At 35.5% G+C, this 27,810-nt stretch overlaps 1 protein-coding gene across 1 annotated transcript; it reads right to left on the bottom strand.

The window, feature by feature from the left end:
• Nucleotides 1-59: 59 nt before the first annotated feature.
• Nucleotides 60-27,713, bottom strand: ATG3 (autophagy related 3). Its single transcript, XM_045785199.2, has 12 exons — nucleotides 27,219-27,713; nucleotides 23,617-23,658; nucleotides 19,488-19,537; nucleotides 16,656-16,726; nucleotides 15,021-15,128; nucleotides 11,402-11,451; nucleotides 8,701-8,782; nucleotides 5,688-5,722; nucleotides 5,284-5,439; nucleotides 4,357-4,484; nucleotides 2,122-2,190; nucleotides 60-297 (listed from the first exon to the last, which is right to left on the bottom strand). Exons 1-12 carry the CDS (start codon nucleotides 27,288-27,290, stop codon nucleotides 216-218), a joined length of 945 nt encoding a protein of 314 aa, XP_045641155.1. The 5' UTR covers nucleotides 27,291-27,713; the 3' UTR covers nucleotides 60-215.
• Between the last annotated feature and the right edge of the window lie 97 nt (nucleotides 27,714-27,810).

Below are 27,810 nucleotides of genomic sequence, written 5' to 3'. Positions count from 1 at the left end.
ATTTGATAAGAAGGAAGAAAAACAGTCTCTTTACCACTCATTTTTATTAAACAAATAAGTCTGGTAGTGTAACTTTTTTTATTTAATGCATAAACATATAAGTCCCTTTATTAGAGAAATTGTACATATTGGTGAATATGGTCAATAGTCACATCTATGGGTTAATTGCTTAAAAATCAGAAACAATAATTAGGATAGATTCTATGCTCTCTTCGTTACATTGTGAAATGTCTTGTGTAGTCATATTCTATTGTTGGAATGACAGCTTGTACAAACTTCAAGAAAATTAGAAGATACCTAAAGGTCTTTAGCTAAGGAAAACAGATTGGTAAATGGTACTATGATTTAAGCTAATATTGTAATTATTCTTATTAAGCAATTTCTCAGAAAAAATATGTAGACAAAATCTTAAATTAAGTATATTTAAAAAATGCACTCACACAAGTTTGCGTCTATTAACATGAGGTTCTCTATAACTTTAACCTGCTTGACCCATTCCCATTTAATATTTGAATGTGAAACTTAATAAGTATGAGTTCACAGGAGCCCGATTATTTTGATATAAACATAAGGACAAGACCATTCATATTTAAATGAGTGGGAAATAGTTCCTTTACTGTCTATTAGTTTGCTAGGGTACAAAATAGGGCAGGGTAAAGAATATAAAAGCACTGAAGCAAAAGAGAAAAAAATAAAGTGGAAACCGTCCGAAGGACTGATTCTAAGTTAGTTTATGTACTTGCCATAGAATCTGCTACAATGGGCTGTCTTTAATAAAATCCTGAATTTTTTTCTATGTTCCACTGTACCTGGAAATATTAAGAGCTTAATTTTTATTGGGGGAACTGATGAGTCAATTATTAAACACAGAGTCTTACAAGTTGCTACCTAGCCTCCAACACAGAGATGAATGCTCAAGTTATGCATCATAGGGTTGCAGGAATAAATCTGGTTTGGACCAAAAGTCTTGGTTTCTTTCAATGTCAAATAGGACCAGTGTTCTTCTGAGGAACACACTTTATCAGCAATTCCTAGGTTTTTTCTAATTCCAAGACAGGGGTGACCCCTCACAGTCTACATCTAACACTGAGTGGCATAACCTACCAAGTTTAACATCAATCTAGCACCAAATTAATTCAAACTATTTGGCATCTTAATCATTGATTTTGTCTGCTTTTGATGAATCCATTCTATGGGTACATGTAGTTCAGGACACAGCAGTTTACTTAGTTTATTCCTTTTATCAAACACAGAGAACTAAGTAGGAAAACTATAGTAAAATATAAGAAGGGTGCTTTTATCTGGAGAAATATAAAAATACTATATTTTAAGAATATCTGAAATATACTTTGTGTGCTTTATTTTTTTTTAAAGATTTTATTTATTTATTTATTCGACAGAGATAGAGACAGCCAACGAGAGAGGGAACATAAGCAGGGGGAGTAGGAGAGGAAGAAGCAGGCTCATAGTGGAAGAGCCTGATGTGGGGCTCAATCCCATAACGCTGGGATCACGCCCTGAGCCGAAGGCAGACACTTAACCGCTGTGCCACCCAGGCGCCCCTGTGCTTTACTTTTTAATTAACCTATTTGTTAAGCTGAATTCTTTGCTTCAGAGACCTTAGAATGACACAACCTAACTTTACTCTTACCTGATGGGAAGCATATTTTTTTAACAGTTAAACTGGAAATATACTTAGGGAAAAGATACTCATGTGTTATCTTCTAAATTAGTAGGTTACTCTTCTTTCATCAATAAATTATGCCCTTTGAGTTTTCCATCAAGAGCAATGGTTTTATATTCATATGTTCTTAGCCATTGCCTCTTTGACAAACAAAAGCAACTGGTAAGCTGCTGCCTAGAAAAGTACATATTGATCTGAGGCTTTGTAACAAGGCAGAGCTGACTGGTGCACACAGGGACATGTGCTAACCAACTGAACAAAGCAGAACTATCACAATATAACATTTTCCAACTAAAGACTCCTACGAAGACCTCCACATATGAGGGGCTAAAACAAGTTACAGGTACTGTGGCACTAACGTTGTTCCATTTCCCAAAGAGGAAAAAAAAAATCCTAGGAGCCAATATGCCACTACTGACATATATAGGTAAGGATACATATGAACACCAAGCTCTCCCCCTCCTTCTGCAACAGTCTCAATGATTTTCTTCATCACCTCAGCATGCCTAAAAGCAAAAGAACAAATAAACCTTATTAGCATAGATAAATTAGATCAAAATAGGAAAAGCAAGTTTTTGTGAAGAAATCTACCTTATTAGTGTCAGTGATTTAATTTTAATATAATAGTTATATTATAAAATATTCTCCCTACTCCCCAAGTCAGATAGTTGAGAGTCATATACACTGTTTTATTGGAACACAGGCTAAATTTTAAAAGCTAGGGTAGTCAAAACACAATAGACTAGTTTTCCTATAACAGGGACGGAAAGAGTTGGGGGGAGGTTAGCACAGCAGAAAGCCAGAGAAAGGGAAATCATGGCAGGGTATAACTGCAGAGCAAGGACTGTCTGCTCTAAGAAACAAACAAGAAATAAGACCAGGAAAATTCAAAAAAGCTACATGGTAACAGCTAATCAAAAAAGCAAAGACAAATTTATAATGCTGTGATTTTGACTATTCAAATATTTAGCAGAGAATAAGCCAAAACTGGGTTTTAAAAAAGCTAACTTGGTTTGAGTCAACAAGTTTATATATTTTTTCTTTGTCCTAATGCATATTTTAAAATTTATCTGATTTTTTTTTTTTTTTTAATTTGAGAGAGAGAGTGCAAGAGCATGAGGGGGGGTGAGGGAGAGGGAAAAGCAGACTCCTCACTGAGCAGGAGCCCGACACAGGGCTTGATCCCAGGACCCTGACATCATGACCGGAGCCAAAGGCAGACATTTAACGGACAGAGCCACCCAGGCACCCCTCTCTGATTTTATTTAGAAATGATTTTTTGGCTTTATATAAAGAAATATGTGTATCTGAAGTTTTTGACCAATCCACAAATCTCTTCATAGTCAACCAGTGTCTTTCCTCTGCTATAGAAAGAATGATACCAAAGTAAATGCCTAAGTATAAAAACTGAGAAAAGGGCAGCGCACAAAAGAATGATCTTTTAGATATTCTCTGGCTTAAATATACTGCTTCAATTTTTATGAATATAAACTTCACGACAGAGGCAGTCAACTTTGAAGATGAGAGTAAATGTATTAGCTCTGAGAATCCAAAAACATAACCTGAGATGGCCCATGGCAATGCCTAAAATGTACTTGAAATCTCACCTTACAAACCCCCAACTTTTCTGCCCTATTTACATTACATTGCATTGGATAACACAGTCATTTATTAAAATATTTAACATTAATTACCAGTTAGACTACTTATTTCTTTTCCAGACTAAAATTTACACCCAAGAGAGAGACATGCCTCAGTTTGATAAGCACTGTCCTAAAACCTCAAACCACCACAGGAGCCGACAGAATAAAATGAGAACTTTCTAGATAATGCAAAACTAAAACTAATGACTCTCGAATTACTTTTCAGTTAGCGATATTAACAACTTTTGACATAAAAAAACTGGAAAAATGAACTAGGCTTTCTATATGATAAAGTTTAAGAATCAAGAGGCTGCAAAAAAGGAGAAGAAAATATTTAAAAATTTTTAAAAGCTAGAATGTTGCATTTAATTAGTCAATGGAACGACCAAAGTTTTCATTTCAAAAATTTTGTTACCAGAATTTCTCAATGTTTTGTGAAAGCTACCCATTAGAAATAACTGAACAAGTCATGAATATAGACTCAGTTTCACTTATTTGGCTCTGAAAAAATACAATGATACAAAGAAAATCCCAAATTACAAAATGCACTTGATTTAAGTAGGGCTGAACATCTCTCAACTGAGGAGTAGAGGAAAAGAGAACTCTACATATATCTCCCTTCACTAACCAATAAAAGGAGATAATATGTCACGGAGAAAAACAGAAGGATAACTTCATACTCCACATTCATAGAAGGATACATAACAATAGGGCAAATCATGTCGAAATGATGGGCATTTTTTTTACTCTAAAAAGCACCTTCTAAATTATTCTTGGAGCTAAAAATAGTAGTAAAATCACAAAGACCTATACTATAATTAAACACAGAGAGAGAGAAAAAAAATTTTTTTAATGAATTAAAATAAACTGGTGACTTTTTCCTTTTTCTTACATATTTAAGCACAAGAACATTTCTAAGAAAGACAAAAGAGAACTGTACTTGCTTATTACATTTTTTCTGTTAGGGCACTTTGTTTACAGATTCCCAATAAATCCATAAGTACACACAACACACACACATACACACACCTGCATGGGTGAACTGAACACATAGGAGGTGGTGGGAGATGAGGGTGATTTTCAATGGTCACTGTTTTCTTCACGTGATCTTGACTGATGTCTTCATACATGTGTTCAACTGTTAAAGGCTGCCGTTGCTAAAACAATAAAAAAATATTTTGAAATCACTCTTTAAAATCCTTTAGACCTAAACCTTCATGTTTAAAATACATTTAGCCCCACCTCCCATATCACTTGTAATATAGAATTCCAGACTATTTAGAATTACCAGACTATTTGGGGGAGAGTTTACAATCCATTTTACCAACGAAGGGAGGAGAGAGGTGTCTGTACATCAATGCTATGCGATTTCAGCCACCACCTAATACAATAAAGATCCTACAAAAGGCAAGTTCATGGCTGTCAAAACATTTTATAACTTTATAACTCATCTTTTGGGTCTATTTTGTTCTACTTTTTTGCTTCCCATTCACAGTCATAAGAATGACAGGTTAAAACAAGTTAATTTTATTTCAGTTATCCTTTAATTCAATTAAGTAAATGAGTTTAAAAAAAAAGGTTTTCTGTCTTAAAGAAAAGAACACACATACCAATATGATCATTCTGTAAATGCCTTGTATATTCAACAAATGTAATACTCAACAAATTTAATACAACAAACTAAGTTCAATTTCCCTTATATTTTGAAGGAATAACCTCAGGGACCAAGCAATAAATATGTAACAGATTATTTCTGTTTGATTCTTAGTAGTGTTGTCACACTGAATAATTCATAGTTTCTTCAAAATAAGAAGTTCAGTATTAATCATGAAATTGTAAAACAGACGATTTCTAAAATTTAAAAGGCCACAATATATATATCCACAGACCTAATGACAAAGGAATTAAATCCAACAATTTAAAACATTTACATTAAAATATATTTTCTGTTTTTACCTCATCATAGCCAAACAACCATAGTCGTGGTGTCTGGTAATATTTATCATAAGTGATATAAAGGTCATAAGTTCTTGTTTGCAAAATAGCATCTTCACCTCCAGCATCAGTTTTAGCTTTACAAGCTTCTACTATTTTTCTTGTGTCTAGGGTAGCCTGGCAATGCAAGGAGAAATTTACACCCATTAAAATCAGTATGAATGTGACAATTTAGAAAATATTTTTCCCACCCTGTATTTTTTTCCCCAAAACAAACAGAACTTAAAAGCCAAAGCTAAAACCTTATATGCTATAACCAATGCAAACATATAAATAAACGTTTACTGGAAAGATCAAGATACCATTAGGAACGTTAATCCCCAAGTTTATTCAGTAAAAGTTAACTAGAAACTCAATTTACAAACCTCATCTGTTTCCAACAATCCACTTTCTTCATATTCTGTTATAAAAAGCAACAAAAGATTAATCAAGTTCAAGAAAATTTCCTAAACCAAACTATATATTATTTCGGAGTATCACTCAAAACCTGGGTTTTTGCTTTTGTGTTTAACTGAAAATACTGAATAGGTATGACGGAGCTAATTTTACATTTCCAAAGCAGCTGATTCTTTAACTGACAGAGCCAGAGAAAATCAGCTTGCCAATGCCTGGTCCAAGCTACAGCCTATCAGCAATACCGAACAGCATAATGATCCTGTAGAACACTCAGTGACTCCATCACATACACAGGCTATTCATATAATTGCATAAAACGTGCGCATTAAAATCATCATAGGTTTCCATGTTGCTGAATCCAGGGGTAAATTCCCAGTTTTCATCTTAACCGATCTCTCACAGGGCCATCTGGATAATTTAGTCCCATGTTCTTTGAACACTTTCCTTGGCTGTTAAAATACTATATTTTCCTGGCTTTGCCTCTCACCTCACTGGCTTCTCCTTTACTATCTTCTATGCTCGGTTCTTCTTCATCTCAACTTTTTTAAACTCTACAGTAACCAAGGGCTCAGTTTTTGGACTTTGTCTTTTCTTTATCCACACTTACTCCTTTGAGGATTTCATCTAGTCTCAATGCCTTTAAATGCTAATAATTCCCAAACTTATCTCTGGCTATAAACCTGGATATTTGTCTACTTATGGCTCTCCTGGAATGACTAACGTACATCGCAAACAGCACACATCCAAAACTGAACTCCAAAACTCCCCCTCCAGAGCTATTCGGTCCTGTATTCCTTATCTCAGTTACGACACCTTTCCAGACACTGTAAAAAATCCTTGGAGTCACACTTGACTACTGTCTCTCTCATGCTACTCCCCCTCAGCAGCAAATCCTTTTGACCTTACCCTCAAAATATGTCCAGAATTTTGTTTCTCATCACTTTCAATGTTACCACTTGAGACCAAGCTGTTATCATTTCTTGCCTAGATTATCAAAATAGCCTAACTATTATCCTCAAACCTCTCCAATCTGTTCTCAATACAGCATTCACAGTGATTCTGCTGAACTGTATAAATCTCATTCTAAGTTCCTTTTCTACTTAGAAAAACCCTCTTATGGCGTCTTATCTCACAGAGTTAAAGACAGGGACCTATGTGATCTGGTCCCAAGGTTATCTCACAGACTCCATGCCTTACTTCTCTGCCTCTGCCCTTACTCCTCTCTGAACACAGGATATTTATTTTTTAAAAGTAAGTTCTACATCCCATGTGGGGCCTGAACTCATGACCCTGAGATCAAGAGTCACATGCTCTACCTACTCAGCCAGCCGAGCACCCCTGCTCACAATATTTTATATAAGCTACACAAGCTCCTACACCTCAGGGGCTTTGCACTCTTCCTTAGATATCCAAAGAGCTTGCTCACTCACTTCTTGCCAGGCTTTACTTAAAACTCATGTTCTCAATGAGGTTTTTCTTGACCAACCTATTTAAAATAACACTCATCCTTCCCCAAGACTCTGTCCCATCCCCTTCCTTTATTCTTCTAACACTTATAACCATCTAATACAGCATATATGTTGCTTCTCTATTGTTTTTTGTATGTGTCCCATAACTAGAATATAATCTCTGTAAGATCGTGTATACTGCTTTATTTCTAGCACCAAGAACAGTATCTGATATACAGATACTATACTGCCCAATGTTTGTTGAATAAGGAATGAAAATTGCCTGTTATATTAATTGTTGTTACATTACCCGCTATACCATCAACATTGTTTTTAAGCAAAATTCCATATAAAGCAATTTTTTCTTTAGCTCTATCCAAGGGAAATGTAACAAACACACTAAAAGACTGTCAGATATTTAAGGCAGTCCCACAGCTTGTATTCTAAAAACGGTGCTTTACTCATAGTATTCTTCCTACCCTTCACCCCAGCTTGGGTAACTGTACACAATTCAGACAGAAGGAATGCAGAAAGTATTTGTGCAAGAAGGTGGTGCTGACAATTAGAAGACATTCAGGTGCAAGTGAAAATAAACAAGTACATTTGAGGTTCAAGAGATATGGACTGGAGGTTTAGATATGAAGCTGATCACAGAGATGGTATGTGAGGTTGCTGTGAGCAATTTTGGTTACAAGTAATTCATTTTGATTTCTTCAAAGGATGGGAGTTTATCATAAAAATAAGGACAAAACTCCTTATTTTCCTAATTAGAATTCAGGAACAGATACACAGCTAGGTTTCATAAGGACTTAAAAGTAATTTATGAAACAAAACTGCAAAGTACTTTAAGGGGCGCCTGGGTGGCTCAGTTAGTTAAGAGTCTGTCTTTGGCTCTGGTCATGATCCTAGGGTCCTAGTGAACCCAGAGTCAGGCTCCCTGCTGAGCAGGGAGCCTGCTTCTTCCTTTCCCTCTGTCCCTCTCTCCCTCGCTTGTATTCTCTTTCTCTCTCAAACAAACAGGTACTTTGAGTCAAGGCCACTCTGGCAATTTGGCTAGGAGTCACCTCCTCATCAGCAAACACCACCTATTATGCTGCTTCAACTGCCCTTGGCACCATCTTCCACTTCTGCATGATACACAGCATTTCTATCTCACCATAAATTCTATGTATTTGGTCAAAAAAAAAAAGAAAATACACAATACATGAGCAAACTTTGTTCTGCTCTGAAAAAACTTTTAAGAATTAGCTTAAGAATCTGTATCTTTGAACTTTTTACTGCATTAAAGATGTATGACTCAGATGTATCCCACTAGAAATTATGCTTGTATCAAGGCTATGTCCTAGGTAAAGTACAACAGTCCAAGACCAAGGTAAGTTCTGCACTAACTAAATTTAAACTAAACAAAATCCTCTCTGGGCTGTTAAATGTTAAAATCTATAACTCAATGGAGTACAATTCTTGTCCACTTCAAGTACTCATATTCCAAAATCAATATTCTAGTGTGATTAAAGAAAATCTAGAACATAAATACCTTCCATATCTGCAGCTTCTCCTTCATCTTCTTCTTCCTCCTCCTCACCTACTGCTGAGCAATCTTGAAGTTTTATACTGTCCTATGAAATTAATTATATTTAAAGTCACTTAAATATGTCCATTAGTTCAAACACTAACACTCATGTATCATTCGCAGTGCAAACCACTGTGAAAATATGAGTGGTAAAGACAGTTCTATCCTCAAGAAACTCCTACCCCAGTGGAGACAACAAACCCATAAACCAAATATTAAAAGTGATGTGCTAAGTGCTGTGACCGAAAAATATAAAAAGTATCAAAGAAGCACCAAGAATCATCTAACAATTTAACGATTTTTGCACTTCCAAAAAAATAGTATTTTTACCTAGCCAATTCATTAATATTAGGAAATCGGTTCAGAGTTATAACTTACACACATAATTTAAAGGAGAAAAAAGGTATATATTTGTAAATCACAATACATTTGTAAGTTAAACTTATTATAAATCAAACATTATATTCTAATTTGTTAACAATATTTTAGGCTGAATTAAGTAAAATTATCAGACTTTACAGTTATTTTAACGTATAAGATTTCAGTTCAATTTTTAAACTATATTTGCACTAGAATAAAAGAATAATACTAACCAAAGACAAGCCTAGTATATAATTATCATTTCACAAATTCAATATTCCAAAAATCTGAAGTCAATGTAGTAAAGTAAAAAAATTGGACATCTAGTTTCACCTAATTACAATTTTACTTTGATTCTATTTACCACTAGAAACTTAAATTGTATGTTATTATTACCACACCCAAAATGTGAAACCATAGAAGATAGTATCTGGATAATTATTATATGAGCCAATATCTAACAAACTGATCATTAAGGTAAATTTTAATCATGTTGATGTTATGGTGATCATACTTGAAACAGTAGAATACAGTGGAAATGAACAAGAAAGATTAACATTTGGGTCTGGACATCAAGTATTATAAGATATAAATTATAAAAAATAAAGTAAATTCTACATTACAAAGGAAATGACAGGAAAGACATTCAAGTTGTACATTATTCTAAGTAGTCATCCTTCAGTATGACATAAGGATGTTAAGTGGGATAGCAAGTACCATATTAACCATCACTGCATTTTTAAAAAATTCTTGAATTACCATAAACCTATCAAAAATGCTATCCACACTACTCTGCCATTTAACATTTCCAAAGTCTGGAGCATATACAATTAATGGCTGGAGTAAACAAGATTCCTAAAGTAGCAAAGCCATTTTGGTGATTTCTCTGTAGTCATTCAAACTCTCCAAGAAGTAGAATTTCAAAAAGAATTTTCGGGCCAATGAACTGAACCTGAATCCCCAGCAAGCATAAAATTGTACATTGGGAAAAAAAAACAAAACTTGTTTTAGTTTCTAACACTTCCTGTTAAGACCCAGTTTTAAATCCCAAAAGATCCAAATGACAAAAACACACAAAAGAGAGTATCTTAAACTAGTAACTCTGGAGTAAATGTTTCATAAGGACAAAAGAAACTCAATTATTCTGCCCAAATATTCTATCCTCTAAGAGATCTGTTAACAAAATAATTAAGAAAAGGTAAGGGTAAAGACATTTTGTATTTTTTTCATATTGATGTGGTTTGGGAATATAGGTGAGGTTCAGTGGGGTAGAGTCTGGAGCCCATGAGCAAGAAAGAATTTTTGAGACGTCTTTGGTGCAAAATGATGGTTTATTAAAGCACGGGGACAGGACCCATGGGCAGAAAGAGCTGCTGCCCCAGGTTGTGAGGGGTGGCTCATTATATACAATGGGGTTGGGGGAGGTAAGGAAAAAGGGAGGTTAAGAAAGTACTTTCATATGTTAAAGAAGACTCACAGGACACTGGAGGCCTTGCCATTGTCAAGTTAAGGTTGTTTTTCTCTCTAGCAAGGCATTAACATGAAGATGGTTGGGAAATTCCCTGAAGAATATCACAAATCCCACCCAGGAGTGGGGGGCGGGGGAGGTTGCAAGGTGTCAGCTTATGGTTTGTCCTCAGCTTGCCTTCCGTTCCCTCATCAGTATCATTTCAAATACAAAAATATGAAAACAACTGCAATCATTTTCTCTCTAGAAATGAAAAACTAATATAATATAGATGTCTGAATTGAAAATTTTCAAGCAGAAAAATTCCACCCAGTTACAGATTTTTACTCCCCTCCCCACAATAAACCATACAATAAAACCTAACTCATTTAGCTTCTACCCAGTCAAAATATATCATTTTTTGGATGATGTTAAAGTTTACTTTCAAATTTTCAAAAACAAAAACTTCCACTCAAAATAGCAGCAAATAAACTATAAAATTTAAACAATATATCATTAGCACCTAATCAACAAGTATCTAAACCTCTCCAAAAACCTCCATTTACCAAACATTTGGTACTCTCACTTAAAAATAAAAGCTATTCTTTTTAAACTAGCCTAGCAGCCTTTCCAATTGGTGAAAACCAGTAGTTTTCACCAGTTAGAATCTCAAAAAACTTTTTCGGCCATACAACAAAGTAAAATAAGCATTGGGAAACAGTAGTTTTGATATAGGAAAGTGAGAGAAAAAAAACAACTGGAATTTTAAAAAGCTTGAAAATAATCAGTTTGAATAAGACTATATACATGCAAATAACTATGTCATTGAATCTACAAATATAACTAATTAACCAGTACCTTGCTTTCCAATGTAATCTCCTTAACTGCTTCAGTTATTCCTGCAATACCTGTTTAAAATTCAAAAATTTAACAAATTAAATTGTAAACATCTTCCATTTACCAGATTCAAGCAATATATAAACACTTAAAGTTACCTAAATTCTCACAACTTCTCTGAAACGAGGAGGCAATGTTAGCAGCATTTTACAAATGAACTCTAAAAGGAATAACACCAAAAGCACTTATCAAATTGAAACAAAACAAAACATACCAGCGTGATATTTTGCCATGAATTATTCTACTCTATCACTCATTTACTATCCCTCACTTACTTTCCCAGTGTGAGTCTCTATCCAATACATATTAATTCTCAGTGGACACATTAGGAGACTATAGGACTCATATTTATTTTTATTCAAAACCGTACTGAAATTTTCTCAAGAAGATATTAATGTTATTTGATTCAGAAATCTAGGATACCCAGAAGTAGTAATACCATACCACATTTATATGGGCTTTCCATTTTACTGTTTCCATAGCTTATTTCAGCCTTACAAACACTATCCTTTGAGGTAATTAATCATTTCTCCCTATGAAGAAATGAAGTCTCCAGAGATGAAATAACTTCCTTGAGTCTCATAGTTAGTGAAGAAATTGGAATTCAAATCCATGTGCTAACTTTTAGCTCAATGTTCTCTCCACTGCACCTCATTAAGCAACTACCTTGAACCTACTTGTCTCAATGAAGGTGGCACTAAGCAGATGGGGGGCACCACAAGTCAGCTAAATAATATTTCTAATTCAAAATACATGTCATTGTTTTTAATTTGATAGTTCAACAGGATGAAATACACTAAAGGAAAAAAAAAACCCTACATACAAAATAAGCTTTGCCCCTTTGTTAATCTTCTAAAATCTTTATATATCTGTTCAACATCTCCAAACTAAAGAATAACTCACTTTCACTAATTCAAAATGTCACAATCCACAGCTCTAACATAAAGCTTTTACTTCATAGTTTTTCTACAAATTACTATATAATAGATTTGATTATTTCATAACAATAAAACCCAAATCTTAACATACTGAATTGGTATAACAAAACGATTCACTGGATCCAGTACATAGATACAAACAAAATAAACCTCTTCAATCCATCCAAATATAATAATGTAGTAGTAGCCCATTAAACTGGACTCTTCTAAAAGTAGGACATACTGGCAAAGAAAAAAAAAAAGCTCAAATGACTAATGAAGGTAACATTCTCAAGAATTCTGATGGTTAATTTTATGTCACCTTGGCTAGGTTATCGTGTCCAGATGCTTGGTTAAATACCAGTATAGATGTAGCTGTGAGGGTATTTTTTAGGTTTTAACATTTAAATCCATAGACTTTGAATAAAGTAGATTACTCTCTATAACATAGGTGGGCCTCATCCAATCAGTCGAAGGCCTTATAAGGAAAAACTGAGGTGCTCAGGAAAAAGAAAGAATTCTGCTTTCAGACTGTCTTCAGACTTGAGCTGAAACAATCAACCCTTACCTGGGTCTTCAGCCTGCTGGCCAGTTCGTCCTACAAACTTCAGTCTTACTAGCTCCCAAAATCACGTAAGTCAATTCCTCAAAATAAATCTATACCTATATACCTGTATCTATATATACATCCAATTTTTCTGTGTCTCTGGAGAACCATGACTAATACAAGGGCTAAGAGAAATAAAAGAAACCTATGAGAAGCAAAGATGAAGCAAAGAGAACTGAGGCGAATAAGTAACCAGGCACATGACCTTCTGAGTCAACTGGAAGCAGTGTTTTAATCAAATCACAATATAGTTTAAACTAAAATTCTAAGGATCTCTCTCTAGCAGGGCAAACATTTTTCCAGTTGTTGAATTTCTGTAATAGATTTTCATCAATCCAATAATACCGACTGACACCTACTTATCTCTGTAACAAATGCCTCTGTAAATATGCACTTAGATTTTGAGCTAGTCATTATGGAATAGAATACAACCAGACAACAGAATAAGTCATTTACTTGATATCAGAAACATTAGCTATAACTAATGACTCTAGTCAGTCAACCATTTCCTACAGATGCACTGCCCACATCTTCCACCACAGGAGAACTAAAGCAGAGCAGCTGAATAATTTCAGAAAGATCAAAAATTAAAGAAGTCCATCTACCATCACTCTCAGTGGGAGAAATTGGATGATTTTTGAAGTCATTTCAAAAAGCTGTTCAATACACTATTTTCTCAAGGCCTTGACATTAACACTCAACTCATCAAAAAACAAGTAAGTTTCAAATCAAGAGGCCCAAGTCTGGAATCTATGCCTATATCATCATAAACACACGGCAGTGTCCCTTTTTAAAAGCAGAGGGAAAACTGACCTAACAAGGTACTTTTTCCGGTGCAGATTACTTAGCCCTCTGACTACTACAGTGGGTCTCAACTGATGGCAGCAATTTTGCCCTTCACAGAATATCTGGCACTATCTGGAGGCATTTTGAGTTATCAAAATTGGGTGAATACTACTGGCATCTAGTGGGCAGAGCCCAGAGATGTTGCTAAACATTCTGCAATGTACAGAAAATGCTACAGCAAAGAATCATGCATCCCAAAATGTTAGTAGGGCTAAGGCTGCGAAATCTTGCTCTGGTACTACTTCTGATATACCTGCTACTTTCTAGGACTTCAAGGGAGAAAACTTATTTTTTAGTACTCTAGATTTAAACTCAGAACATATTTTCTCCATTAAAACTAAGTCATAAATGGCATTTATATAACTATGTAAATTAACTAATTAACTAATAGTTAACTATTAACTAACATTAATTAACTTATGGTACGGTACATAACTATTTATATAACTATGTAAATGCAGATTAGTATATTTTGCTATAGCTAAGTTAGTATGGCTAAGTTAGTGTGGCTAAATTAGTAGGCTATAGCAGCATATGCTAATCTGCATTTACATAGTTATATAAATATAGTGGCAAAATAGGTTTTTAGGACTTGAAATAAAAAATCATCTTCAGACTTACAAACAACTTCTGCAAACATACACTTACAAAAGGCTTGAATTTAGTCAATTCTTTTAACAAATTTATTGAACAACTTCTGTACCAGATACTATGACAGATATTGAGGATTCGACAGTGACTCTCTACCTAAGGAGTGTGGTCCTTACAATCCTCTTACAGTCACTCAACAAATAATTACTAATTACTTTTAAATGCCAGGCCTCTGAGTAAAATAAAGATACATATAGTTCCTGTCCTAAAGCTAATCATCCAGCAATGGGATGACATGTAAATAAGGAATTCTAAAGCAAAGTAGTATGCATACTCAGTAATTCTGTCTTTCTTTCTTTAGAAATAAAGAAAATGATATGGATATTTTCAAGTTGCTACTAACATAGCAGTACTTTAAAAATTTGGTATACTCCAAAGGCAATTTTTCTTTTTTTTCCAATTTGTCTTCCTGCTTCTTTTCAGGTAACTAAGTCTATTGGGGACAACTGTGCCTTATGTATCCTTTGTTTTTGTTGTTTTTGATCAATGCTGTAATAAAAGACTGTAAAAACATTTAAAACAACTTAAACTAATATATGGTATTCTATTCTCCTCTTACCTGTGTTATGATAAGTATCTACCCATCCCCCATCACCATCATCTTCTTCAATGATAGCTTCCAATTCATCTGAATATTCCATCTGTTTGCACCGCTTGTAGCACGGCACTATAAAAAAAAAAGGCAAATAGAGTTACAGCATATAATCTCCTTCCTATAAATCTATTAGAAAAAAGAGAGTTTATTCCATTTTAAGGAAATACTGTATTTCACTTCTAGTAAAAGTGATTAAAGAGTTGTATTCAACCCACAGACACATTAATGACCACATTTATCTTTCCCTGACTAGCTTTGTCAGAACACAAGTAGGAAGGCTCTACTGGAAATTTTCTATGTATTCTTTACCCTGATGGTCTGTGAACAGCAGGCTAGAGCCAGAGATGACATTGTTCAACTTCAGGCCAATGAATAATAATAATACCTTATTTTAATAGCTTTACTCTCAAAACAGGAAGGCACCACCTGTCATTCTCAGGGGTGGTAGAGATGACTTCCAGTCTGCAATGCTATAGTAACTTTTAATATGTATTTCATAATTCTTAAGTTCCAGCTATTCATAGTGGATAAGCAAGTGTAAAATTCATTAAACTGCTACATTTTATCATCTTATACAATATTGGAGCCAAGTTTTTCATATAATATATGTGTCAATTAACAGATATTACTCATATAAGCCTAAAACTGAACAATTATAATGTAAAAACATGATGATGTAGAGTCAAGAAATGGCTATTAACCTCTTGATTTTTTTAAAAAACAAGCAGGATATAAATGATCAATTCTAATAAAACATCTGTGGGAAAGAAAAAAACTGATGTGTTATACATATTTTCCCTTTCTGTAACAGATAAATTAGAACAAAAATCAATGCACTGTTACGTGATTAGACAGGGACTATAACAACCTTCTGATGCTGTTTTCAAATTAACTTCATAAAGGAGAAACTAGCAGTTTCAAAAACATTTTTTTCCTAAAGGCAATCTTTCAAAGATACAATGGATAATAAATTTTTAGCTTGGAATTTTCAGATGTCAAAGGTAGTATCAATTTCATTTTTCATGACAAATGTTTAAGTTTAAAGAAGATCAAAATCAAAGAGCTAAAAAGTTTATAATTATGAAGTCAACTTTAAAAAAAGGCAATTAAAATTCCAAATTCCAAATCTGCTTGGGCCCTTTCCCTCCACACCTTAGAACTAGACCTTTTTGGGAAAAAGTAGTAACAAAAAGGAAGGAGGTAAAAATGAAATAAGGAAAAAAATACTCTAGCAATAGAAAACGCAGAGTTTCATCATATTTCCAAATTTCTGTATGGCTTCAAGCATAAATTAAGATCAGTAAATGCTAAGGTTTTGGGCGCCTGGGTGGCTCAGATGGTTAAGCATCTTGACTCTTGGTTTCAGCTCAGGTCATGATCTCAGGGTCCTGGGATCAAGCCCCCACATCAGGCTCCCAGCTCAGCAGGAGTCTGCTGGAGATTCTTTCTCTTGCTTCTCTTGCTCTCGCTTTCTTAAATAAATAAATAAATCTTAAAAAAAAAAAAACTTTAAAAAATGCTAAGGTTTTTTTCTGTTTTTGCTTTTTTAAATATAACTCTTTGTGAAAAATTTACTAATATATGCAACATAATTCTTACCATTTTTGGTGACCAAAAATTGTTTGCCTGTTGGTAGGTATGCCTTCACTTTCAATTCTTCCCCTGTAGCCCTTTAGAAAGAGCAAAAAGCACCAAAATACAAGAACTATTTTAAAAGGCAAAGACAGAACAGAAGATATCACATATAAATATCAAAACTACATAATCCACACTCCTGAGAAAATTGTTTTAGGACTAGTTTTGGAAGGATGCCATTAAGTGACGTATGTTAGGGCATGGAAGACCATAGCATTGTACGTGAAATGTACTAAGAGACGCAGAGAGACCTAAGAGAATTTAGATTACATATTAGACAAAAAAGACAGAATAATATAGAACTACTAAGCAACTATTATGCTTGCCTCTAAACAAAAAGAAAATGTTGTTCCTTAGGGAGTGTATTCTCAGACTTTCAATTCCCAAGTACTGCTCATCTTCAGATCAAGAAGAGGCAGAAAAATATCTGTAGGACATTACATAACAAAGTAGGTGGTTGGCAAGATCCCTGTTCCTGCCACTCGATTAAAATTAGAACTAAGAGAAAAAAGGTGCTTTGAATCACAAGATGATAATATTAAAAATAATGACTGAAAACAGAAAAAAAAAAAACCCTTTATTGAGTGTTTACTAAGCGTAAGACTTAGAACACGAACATGCATTACTTTTATTTACTCCTCAGCATCCTAAGAGGTGAGTAATATTAATATTCCCATTTTAGCTTAAATAAGTCAGACTACTCAAGGTCAGAAAACTAAAACATAGAAGAACAAGTGAATCCAGGACTCCTGCTCTTAAACACTACTCTCTCTGTGGGTCAGAGCCAGCTATACCATTTCTGATTTCTCATAGCTACTCTGGACTATGTTACTAAGAATTTGTTCAAAGATTCTTCTGTGGGTCACCTAATGAACTGGCCAGAGCTGGAGTGGCATGTGTTATCTGCTAAAAACATGTGAACAACAATGGGGAGTCTACTGCCTTATCAAAGCTTCAGTCTAAAGTTTAACCATAGATACCAGCACAAAATAAAGCCAGGAAATGACCTACTATCTTTTAGCAGCCTTCTAGGTTTCCTTAGACCATTCTCGTGTGTCAAATTCAATAATGGCATAGCAATGCCTAAAGTTCTGAGTGAAGAGTATACAATACAGTCATGATGGCACTTGTAGATACAAAACTATAACATGGAAATAACCTGTTTCTAGCACTGGTTTAAAATGAGTTGTTCCTTTGGCCCCAGGAATTCAGCCAGAAGTGTGGACACTGGAGTAGGGTATAACTGAGTTCTAAATTATTTCAACTATCACAATTCATAAAGTGAAACTATAAACTACCTGCTAAAAAAAGATCCTGTCCATATACACATTTCCCTGTAACAATACTATAAATCATATGTCTGAGCTACTTAGACAAATAAGGACTATCACAAAGAAACCTGAAGAAAATCTGTATCTATTATATTGAAGAAAATCCTAAATCAGTTCCTTTCATAAAATGGATATTAAATTTTATATACCTATTTGACTTAAAACACACAAAAATTATAGACTAGAACAAAGCTAAATATAATTTTAACAATTTGTAATCCAAAAAAAGAATCAATCACCCTTACTAAATCATCAGCTGCTATGATATTAACTCAATTTTAAATATGAACAGAAAATACATATAAGGAAGACAAAAGCATAAAAATAAATGAACCTGACATTTTGGCCTTTCTTGGTACATTAAGAAGCAGTGTTCTAAAAGATAAAGAGCAATTGATAAAAAGCAGTAAAACTATTTTGGGTTACAAGTCAAATATAAAAATTGAGAAGAGAATAGGCCACAGATAAAAGAGAGTTCCAACTTTGGCTTCAAATAGTTTTAACTATTTAAGCTCTTCAGATATGAAGGAAAACATTATCAGTTCTAACTTCATTAATTTTAGAACCCCTGCTCCCAAATTAAAACTGTACCTTTCAACCACAACTGAAAAAGTGTCATTAAGGGAATCAGAATAAAAAGAAAAAAGGATATAACAAGTTGAACCATTTATACCCAAACAAGATGATAATTCCAAAACAATTCTAGCCTAATTAAAATAGCTCTGCCAGTACTGGGATCACTTTTTCAGCTACAGTCAGGTGGCTTTACCCTAAGTACTTGAATGTAATGAAATGGCATTTGTTTTAAAACATTCTCTTATTACTCAGAATATTTAAAATATGTTATGAGATCTGCTAAGTTGCTTACTTTTTTTACATTACTTTCATTATAAAAAAATTAATAAAAAAACAAAAACAAAAAAGTCTGTTAACAGCAGATTTCTAGTTAAGACCTTTAATGAGTATCATGAACCTTCCTTAACTTCTCAGCTAATTCCTAAAATAGGGGCATACTTTTGAACCTTATAGAAGGTCTTATGATTAAAAAACTTAAGACGTTGCAAAACTCTGTATTTATTAATGTTATAAAAATATTCAGTAAACATTTTAGTTTGAAAAAAAATGAGCTGGTCAAATTTATTAAACTCTTGAACATTATTTTTTAAAGATCCACCACAAAATCGGACCTAGACACTATAAAGGGAATACTAATAAAGGAAATAAAGGCATTTATCTTAAAACTGTCTTTCATTCTAACAAAGCAAAACAAAGTAAGTATAACAGCCAATATATCAGCCTTTATTTTACTTTAGGTATCACTGGCTCACTGCTTAACAGAAAAATCTACTAGAACAGAGTTTAAATTGGTCATTCTAAAGTCCATGCCCTAATCTGTTTTGCAAACTGCCACAATTATAAAGCTTTACCTTTAACTAATTTCTCTTCCTCACTCAAGATTACTTACCATTGCCATGTTGGACAGTGGTGGACTAAGTGATCTCCAGCTGCCACAAACTATTTAGGATTTAAAAGGAATATAAAAGAAAAAGGAAAAAGAAAAATTGAACATCACTGAATGTAAGACGGTAAAATACCAAAGCGATCATCCTGTGTAACCCTGATACCCAATAATCATATAAATGCAAACAGCACCAAACCTGCTCTACCACTTGGATGATTTTTGATTATTATTAAAACTGCAAAATTTTCTACATCCATAAAATTTAAATTTTGGAAGACAAAAACATTGAGTGTTATTTATTTTAAATTCCATTTTTATCATTGGATTAAATAATGCCAAAAGGATATAGTATCATGAAACGAATAAAGGTAACACTGCAGGATTTAAAATGTCAAAACCATTTTATGGATAAATAAGATAAAGACAGATACCTGCTAGGGGCTGAAAACTCAATGAAGATCTTTGGGAAAAATTACTAAATAGATACAGGCCTCTGATGTAAGAAGTTTATGACATCACAGTGCACAGTTTTCGCTCTCTTTTTTTTTTCTTTTTAAGTTTAGGTAATAGCCCATTTTGTAAGCGTTTTCATATTAACAAGAGTGAGAAATGTAATGCTAAACAATGGGGGAAAGTTAGAAGCTTTTGGATTGACTCAGAAAATACCAACACAGTTAAGAAATTGAACCCTCTAACACCTTAGACTTTCTGGGCAGGTTGAACATTGCACAAGTTTTTATTTTTCTTCAGAAATCGAAAACAGACTCAGGAAGAAAGAGTTTAACCTTTCGAGAATTTCCATTATACATGAGCATGAACTCATCTTAATGTAAGCAGAAATCCTCCTTAGTCTTGAGAGCAGAAAATGAAAGAAAGTCTCTTAAGCATAACTGCAGTGTCCCAACTCAGGCAATATACACACTTCCCCAATTACTTCTATTTCACAATAGCTCTAACTTAAATTCATATATTGTTCATGGTTAATTACACAGCAAAAAATTACAGTATCTTTAATCTTCTAATGTTTGTCTTGGAAAAGAATGTCTATATATAATACTCTATTTTCATTTAACAAAGTAAAATTTTATAATATAGGTTTTCTAAGAGTAATTTCTTTCAAGAAGATACATTAACAAGATTTAGCAGCATACTCCCAACAGCAACTTTTCAAATGTTTCTGTTCTTTTATTTCAGAGAATCTTATTATTATTTAAACTAGTTAGGTAAAGACAAAAACCCAAATGAAAACAATACTCTCTCCCCAAGTTTTAAGTATTTTAGGTCACTGTAACCAAATGCTACCTTTATTTTTTTTAAAGATTTTATTTATTTATTTGACAGAGAGACAGCCAGCGAGAGAGGGAACACAGCAGGGGAGTGGGAGAGGAAGAAGCAGGCTCCCAGCGGAGGAGCCCGATGTGGGACTCAATACCGGAACGCCGGGATCACACCCTGAGCGGAAAGCAGAGGCTTAAGGACTGCGCTACCCAGGCGCCCCCCCAAATACTACCTCTAACTCTGTGGTTACCAAGAACTACTTTAACACCACCAAAAAAGTATTAATTCAACAAAATGCAAGCAAAACAGTTAAAAATTTAAAAATTCTTTAATGATATTGCCTTGTCACAAGACTCTAATATTTTATTCCCTGACATCTCCAGTAGCATTTATTAAAAAAATAATAGGGGCACCTGGCTAGCTTAGGTGATCTAGCACCTAACTCATATCTTGGGGTTGTCAGTTTCAGCCCCACGTTGGGTGTAGACATTACTTAAAAAATAAATAAAAATTAAAAAAAATAACAAAATACTAGAAGGTAAGAAAAACTATAAGAGAACATGAATTGCACAGATAATTAGTACAGGTGTACATCTTGCCCTCATTAGCAATGGCCATCATTGCAGGCTTCATATGCTCAAACGAAACAAAACATAAGGCAGACTCAAATTTCTCAATTCTCAGTACCACTTGCAGTAGCTTTCTCTCGGTGATTAAATATTATATAATACTGAGTAACTCCAAGATAAAAACAGTTATTAACATTTTGGCCAGCAACTTTATCCTCAAGCTTTTCTACTACTAATACTCTACTTAAGTCACACAGATATATACTCAAGTAATTTTAGTCAGGCAATTCTGTATTAGATAATGCCTATCCCTCTTTTTAAACACAGTCCTTCCAACAGCTCTCAATGAAAACAAAGAGAGAGCTGGAGGATAAAAGCCAGAAGATCAGAAACAGTAAGAGAAAACAAATAAATAGATCAACTCAGTATATCTTGTATCCAAAGCAAATTATGTCTTGTTTTCCTCCTCTAGACTCATTCTAACCTAACTCAATCCTGTAACTGTGCTCTATCTCAATTCAGCATCATGTGGTTAGTACCCAGGTGAGCTAGTTTTGTCTTGCATTTTTTTTTAAAAAGGAGGATATTCATAAACCACTTAATGATATAGTTAAGTGCTACTCATTCTACGGTTAGTAGCTGTTTTAAAACATCTTAAATCTATCCAATGACCACAGACTAGCATCTCTAACTCCAACCATCTATTTACCAATTAGCTGTCTTCCCATAGATAAAGCCAAAGACTGTAAGAAGAACAGCACACTTTCATCCCTGCTCCTGATTTCAGACAGTTTTAAGAGCCAAGTCTAACTTATACCTGTTTGGCAAGAAAGTTAACAATATCAAAACTTAGTTTATGTGGCATTCAAGGTATTAAACTCATGGTGCCTAAGGTAGGATAGGTCCTTTAGAGAATGTCTAGCCAAAACCCCACATTTTACAGACAAGGAAACATGAGGCCTGTGTCATAGCTTAATTGATTTACCCAAGTCAGTAAGAGAAATGGGTGTAGAAGACAGATCTCCTATGTTCTTTCTATACCACCATGTGTCGTCACTACAAATAAAGATAATTTTAGAGTAAAGATCAATTCAGCACATCATTCTCAGAACTCACAAAGATTTGGGACTCAAGAGATTCCATCACAATTGAAAACTGAAAGATCAATTAATTCTTAGGCTTGAGGTCTTAGAATTTACAGCAATAGCCAGATCATCAAACAAGTCCCAATTCAAAGTGTTTCTTTCAAAACAGTAAAGTTCTATTGCCAGTGAGTGGTATTTTTATTTTTTTATTTTTAAAGATTTTATTTATTTATTTGACAGAGACAGCCAGCGAGAGAGGGAACACAAGCAGGGGGAGTGGGAGAGGAAGAAGCAGGCTCCCAGAGGAGGAGCCTGATGTGGGGCTTGATCCCAGAACGCTGGGATCACGCCCTGAGCCGAAGGCAGACGCTTAACGACTGCGCCACCCAGGCGCCCCAGTGAGTGGTATTTTTAATGAAAGTTAAAGGTGAAACTTAAATAAATTCTGTTATTTATTAAGACTAAAAAATAAGTCTGATGCAACCATAACTATTCATGAACCTGGAATGTAAAAGGATGTTTAGAACAGTATTTATGTTTCTAAGGATAACAAAACAAATTACCTAAAGGAAAGAGAACACTTTTATTACACAGATTTGGTAAACAAGTAAAATGATTCCTCAAAACATAATTCTATGTTAAAAGTTCAATGAAACACAACTGGCCTATAAAATAGACATGAGCTTCAGCATTAAGCAGATCAACATTACTTGGTTAGTAGAAAAAGTGAAAGAATTGTGAGAAAAAACATCAGCATTAAGTATGTAGCAATAAAATATTTAAGCTAAATACTGAAAGAAAAATTAATATCCAAGCAGTGAGCCAAAGTTTCCAAATGAAAAGCCATGAAAACTTATGTTTGATGTAGACAGAGGCAAGACAACAGCAAACACCAGAGAGCCCACGGTATAGCCTCAATATAACACAAATATGAGTGAAGGGTAAATGACCATCAGAATCTTTTCCATTCCCTCTCCCACCTCCATTTCTAAATAAAGAGGAACTAGAGAGAAATATGAGAAGTGGCAAAGTGAGAAGGAAGTTACATCTTCTCTTATGGGAAGTAGAAATCCCTATAAAATTGCTAATAGAGTCGAAAGAATCAAGATTACAGTTTAAGATGTTTTCTTATAAAGTAAAAAAAAATCCCACCCAGGTAAATATAATTATAAAATGTAATAGCTTCAGAATAACACTCACCTCTTCTGGGGTGATAACACCTGTTTCCTTAAACTTTGATTCCTAAAGAAAGCAAAAAGAATAACATATTATACTCTTTCACTTTCGAATTAAAAATGTTTGTGGGCAAGTATTTGCCTGGCACCCTTCTAGTCAAGAGAGCACATACAAAAAAGAATCTATCACTGGTACCTGACCCCAAGGAATATACAAGTCTAATGAAGGAAACTGACATGAAAATAATTACAATTTGATCAGTGCTAAAATAGAGCCAAGATCTTTGGAAAAACATCCAAAGGTTTATACAACATACAATGATTTTGTGAAATGACCAAATATCTTTATTTTACAGAAGAGTAAAAATGTCTTAAGAATGTTTAGACATCTTACTATTCGGCCAACATCTCCAACATCTCATTTTAATCGAGTAACACTAGAAACCAAATCTAGTAGTCATAAATCATTTAATCCTTTCCCATTATCTCCAAGATATTGATACAATATTCTCTCCTCTAAAGCAAAGATGCTATTTATCAAATGTTTCTAAATTTTAAATTAAATGTAAGATTTTGTAGTACAGTCTACAAAAATGAAAGGTTTCATTGATGAACATTATTCACTCAACAAGTATTCATCGAATAACCACTTTGCGCCAGGCACTATTTGAAGTAATGGGGATGTAGGAGTGGATAAAACAGACCAAACTCATCCTTGTTCTCATGAGGAGTTTAAACTCTAGTGGAGTGAGAAAAGTCAAATGGTAATGAAAACCACAAGGAAAAATGAAGCGGCAAGCAAACAGTCAGGGGTGGAGGGAGAGAGATGGCTCTTTGAAAAAGGATGGTGCGGCGCCTGGGTGGCTCAGTTGGTTAGGTGGCCAGTTCTTGGTTTCTACTCAGGCCATGATCTCAGGGTCCTGGGATGGAGCCCCAAGGAATGGCAGGCTCCATGCTCAAGAGGGAGTCTGCTTGAGGATTCACTCTTCTCGCCTTCTGCCCCTCCCCCCTCTTGAGCACACACGCACTCTCTCTCTAAAATAAATAATATTAAAAAAAATAAATAGTGGTGCCTTGGTGGCACAGTTAAGCATCCGACTCTTGGTTTCGGCTCAGGTCTGATCTCAGGATCATGAAATCAAGCCCTGCATGAGGCTCCATGCTGGGTGTGAATTCTATTTGAGTTTCTCTCCCTCCTCTCTAAAATTAAAAACAAAACAAAACAAAAACAAAGCTAAAATAAATAAATAAATAAATAAATAAATAGGATGGTTAAGAAAACAAAGGTTTCAGTGATAGGTGACTTCTGAGCAGAGACCTTAAAAAAATGAACAAGCCACAAGGCTGTAAATGAGCATTTTCGGCAGATGGTGCAGAGAGTACGAAAACCTGAGGCAAGAGAGTATTTAATGAAGGTAACAAAGAGGCCAGACTCGCTCAAGCAAAAGTGAGCAAGGAGGGGCGCCTGGGTGGCACAGCGGTTAAGCGTCTGCCTTCGGCTCAGGGCGTGATCCCGGCGTTCTGGGATCGAGCCCCACATCAGGCTCCTCTGCTATGAGCCTGCTTCTTCCTCTCCCACTCCCCCTGCTTGTGTTCCCTCTCTCGCTGGCTGTCTCTATCTCTGTCGGATAAATAAATAAAATCTTTAAAAAAAAAAAAAAAGTGAGCAAGGAATAAAGTAGTAGTAGAGATAAGGGCCTCTACCAATCAAGGGGAGGCTTGAAGATCATTTTAAGGACTTTCGTTTTTACATTACCATGACTTTTCTTAATTTCTACTTGCTAGGATAAGTCATTGTTTCTTTCCGAAGGATTTAGTTTTTCCTCCTTGCCTTCTTATGTCTAGTAAGAAACTACAGGGATTCTCTCTGTAAACAGGAACAGGCAAGGAGAGGGTCAATAATTCTGCTTTCCTTATTACTGAAAATACATACTGACAAATACATATTGACAAGCTAACATTTTATAGTTTGGAGAATAAGTAAAATGATTCCTCAAAACATAATAGTGCTATAAGTTCAATAAAATACAACTGGCCAATAAAACAGAAGTTTGTTTTTAAAAATTTTATTTATTTGACAGAGAGAGAGAGAGAGAGAGCATAAGCAAGGGGAGCAGCAGGCAGAGGGAGAGGGAGAAGCAGACTTCCTGCTGAGCAGAAAGCCAGACTTGGGGCTCGATCCCAGGACTGTGGGATCATGACTTGAGGGGAAGGAAGACGCTTAACCAACTGAGCCACCCAGGTGCCCCTAAAACATTAATTTAATAATTTGGGAACTTTTTTTTTTTTACTCTTCTCTCCGAAACTGAAGAGTTTAACAATCATGTATTATTTAAATGCTGCATATCTAGGCAGACATGTTTCTGAAAAATGACATGAGAAAGAATCATTCGATTCAAACGTCAAAATTATTTTCAATTTCAAAGTTGACTAGAATTAATTAAGAGGAATTTCACAGTAAAAAATATGTAAGCATAGCAAGAGTTGGAATTTTCATTTATAAACCTTTTTTTTTTGTTTTAAACTTGGCCCAACAAGGTATCATTTTAAAATCAGTCACAGAAATAAATATTAAAAAAGTACACGGCTAACATTTCCCTTTGTCATGGAAAGAGAGCAAAGTAAAACTATCCACTATTCTTCTTAGCATACTAGAATAACTTCTTATAGAGGAACAACCATATACAAGGATATTTCATCCCCACAGGATTTATAAAATTCTCATTGAAAGGTTAAAAAAATATAAATAAAAGCACTTAAGCAAGAACTCCCTATTCATTTAGTCTCATTGCTCACTTATCAGAAAGGAAAAAGTTACAATGACAAAAAACTTGTAAGACTTAAAAAAAAACTTGAATGTACTTCCAGAAATTTAAGTCTGAAAATTAAAGTCACTGCTAATAGCTAATGTTACAACTTTTACTTTAAAAACGTTGTATTAATGACAACGCAAAAAATCAATCAATCAATCAATCAATCTAGGAGGGTCAGGCTGCTGCTTATTATCAATGAAGTCCAGGATTTACAAATAGTTTTCTGACTATTTTAAAAACTCGGAAAGGGAAGTTTTGCCTCTTAGCTGGGTTCAACGATACTGACAGAGATAATGTTGCAATTCACCTTATTCCTCTGAAACCTAACAAGAGGGGACCTCAGTCACAACTCACTATTTCAAACTCCTAATTATAAGAGACTTTCTATGAAATCTGAAAGAAAATAGTGACACGTCATTTTAGCACCAAATATTGACTTCGTTTTTAAAAAGATAAGCAAAACCCTCGTTTAAAAAGTTTAAAAGACTTCCAATGTTAAGATTTAACGCTCTCAAATCTACTTGGATGCCGACCACCTTCCAACTTGACATACCCAGACGCGCCGGGTTCTGACGGGTGGCGACAGCAATGCGCACACAGCGTCGCTCCAAGTTTACCTGAAGAGCCCGAAAGCCCTAGAGAACACCTGCGTAAGACCTCCGGCGGGGCTGCACCCTTACCTGTGTCCCACCCTTACCACCTTCCTACACTTTTCCCCGCCGGAGAACACGGTGTCCCTCCCGGTGCCAGGTCCTCAATCCCTGCGGAGTTGAGCGTGTACCTGACCGCCCCTGGCAAGCCCGGCCTGGCTTACCTTGAGCACCGGGGTCAGGTACTCAGCCACTTCCAGTGCTTTTCCCTTCACCGTGTTAATCACATTCTGCATCCTGGGGCCGGAGAAGCGGCCGGCCCCGCGACGGGACGGGAGGGGCAGCCAGGAAGGGACCAGGAGTCAGAAAAAATCCCCGCTGCCGCCGACGCTCATCGGCACCCGGCTGGCGGCACCCGAGGGGACGGGACGCGACGGGACGCGACGGGGCGGACCAGACGAGGGGGAGGGGCGGCCAGCGCCAATCGCGAGGGCAGGGCGCGCGCTGCTCACCACCCAGGCAGTGCGCGGCGGACTGGGCCTAGGTGTCACCTGGCCGCGAGGGAGGGCGGCGGGGATGAGGGGAGAATTAGGGGGGAGAGGCGGGCGCACGCGCACCCCTCGCCTTCTCGGGAGCTGTCTTCTCCCCCTTGCTTCACTCGCGCCCCTTCCGGCTTCCCCTTCTCTCTCTCTCGCCGTAGCTCCGCCGCCACTTGGGCCTCACGTGACTCAGGACTCTCCCGACACGTGACGCGAGAAAGGGCGCGCTGGGGCGGGCTCAGGCCGCTTCTTCCCTCCTTCCGGAAGCGTAACACTG

The sequence above is a fragment of the Ursus americanus genome, chromosome 4 (assembly GCF_024610735.1).
Source record: "Ursus americanus isolate L20-20 chromosome 4, mUrsAme1.1.p, whole genome shotgun sequence".
In the NCBI taxonomy this organism is placed as follows: domain Eukaryota; kingdom Metazoa; phylum Chordata; class Mammalia; order Carnivora; family Ursidae; genus Ursus; species Ursus americanus.
This window is presented reverse-complemented; position numbering and strand designations above follow the sequence as displayed.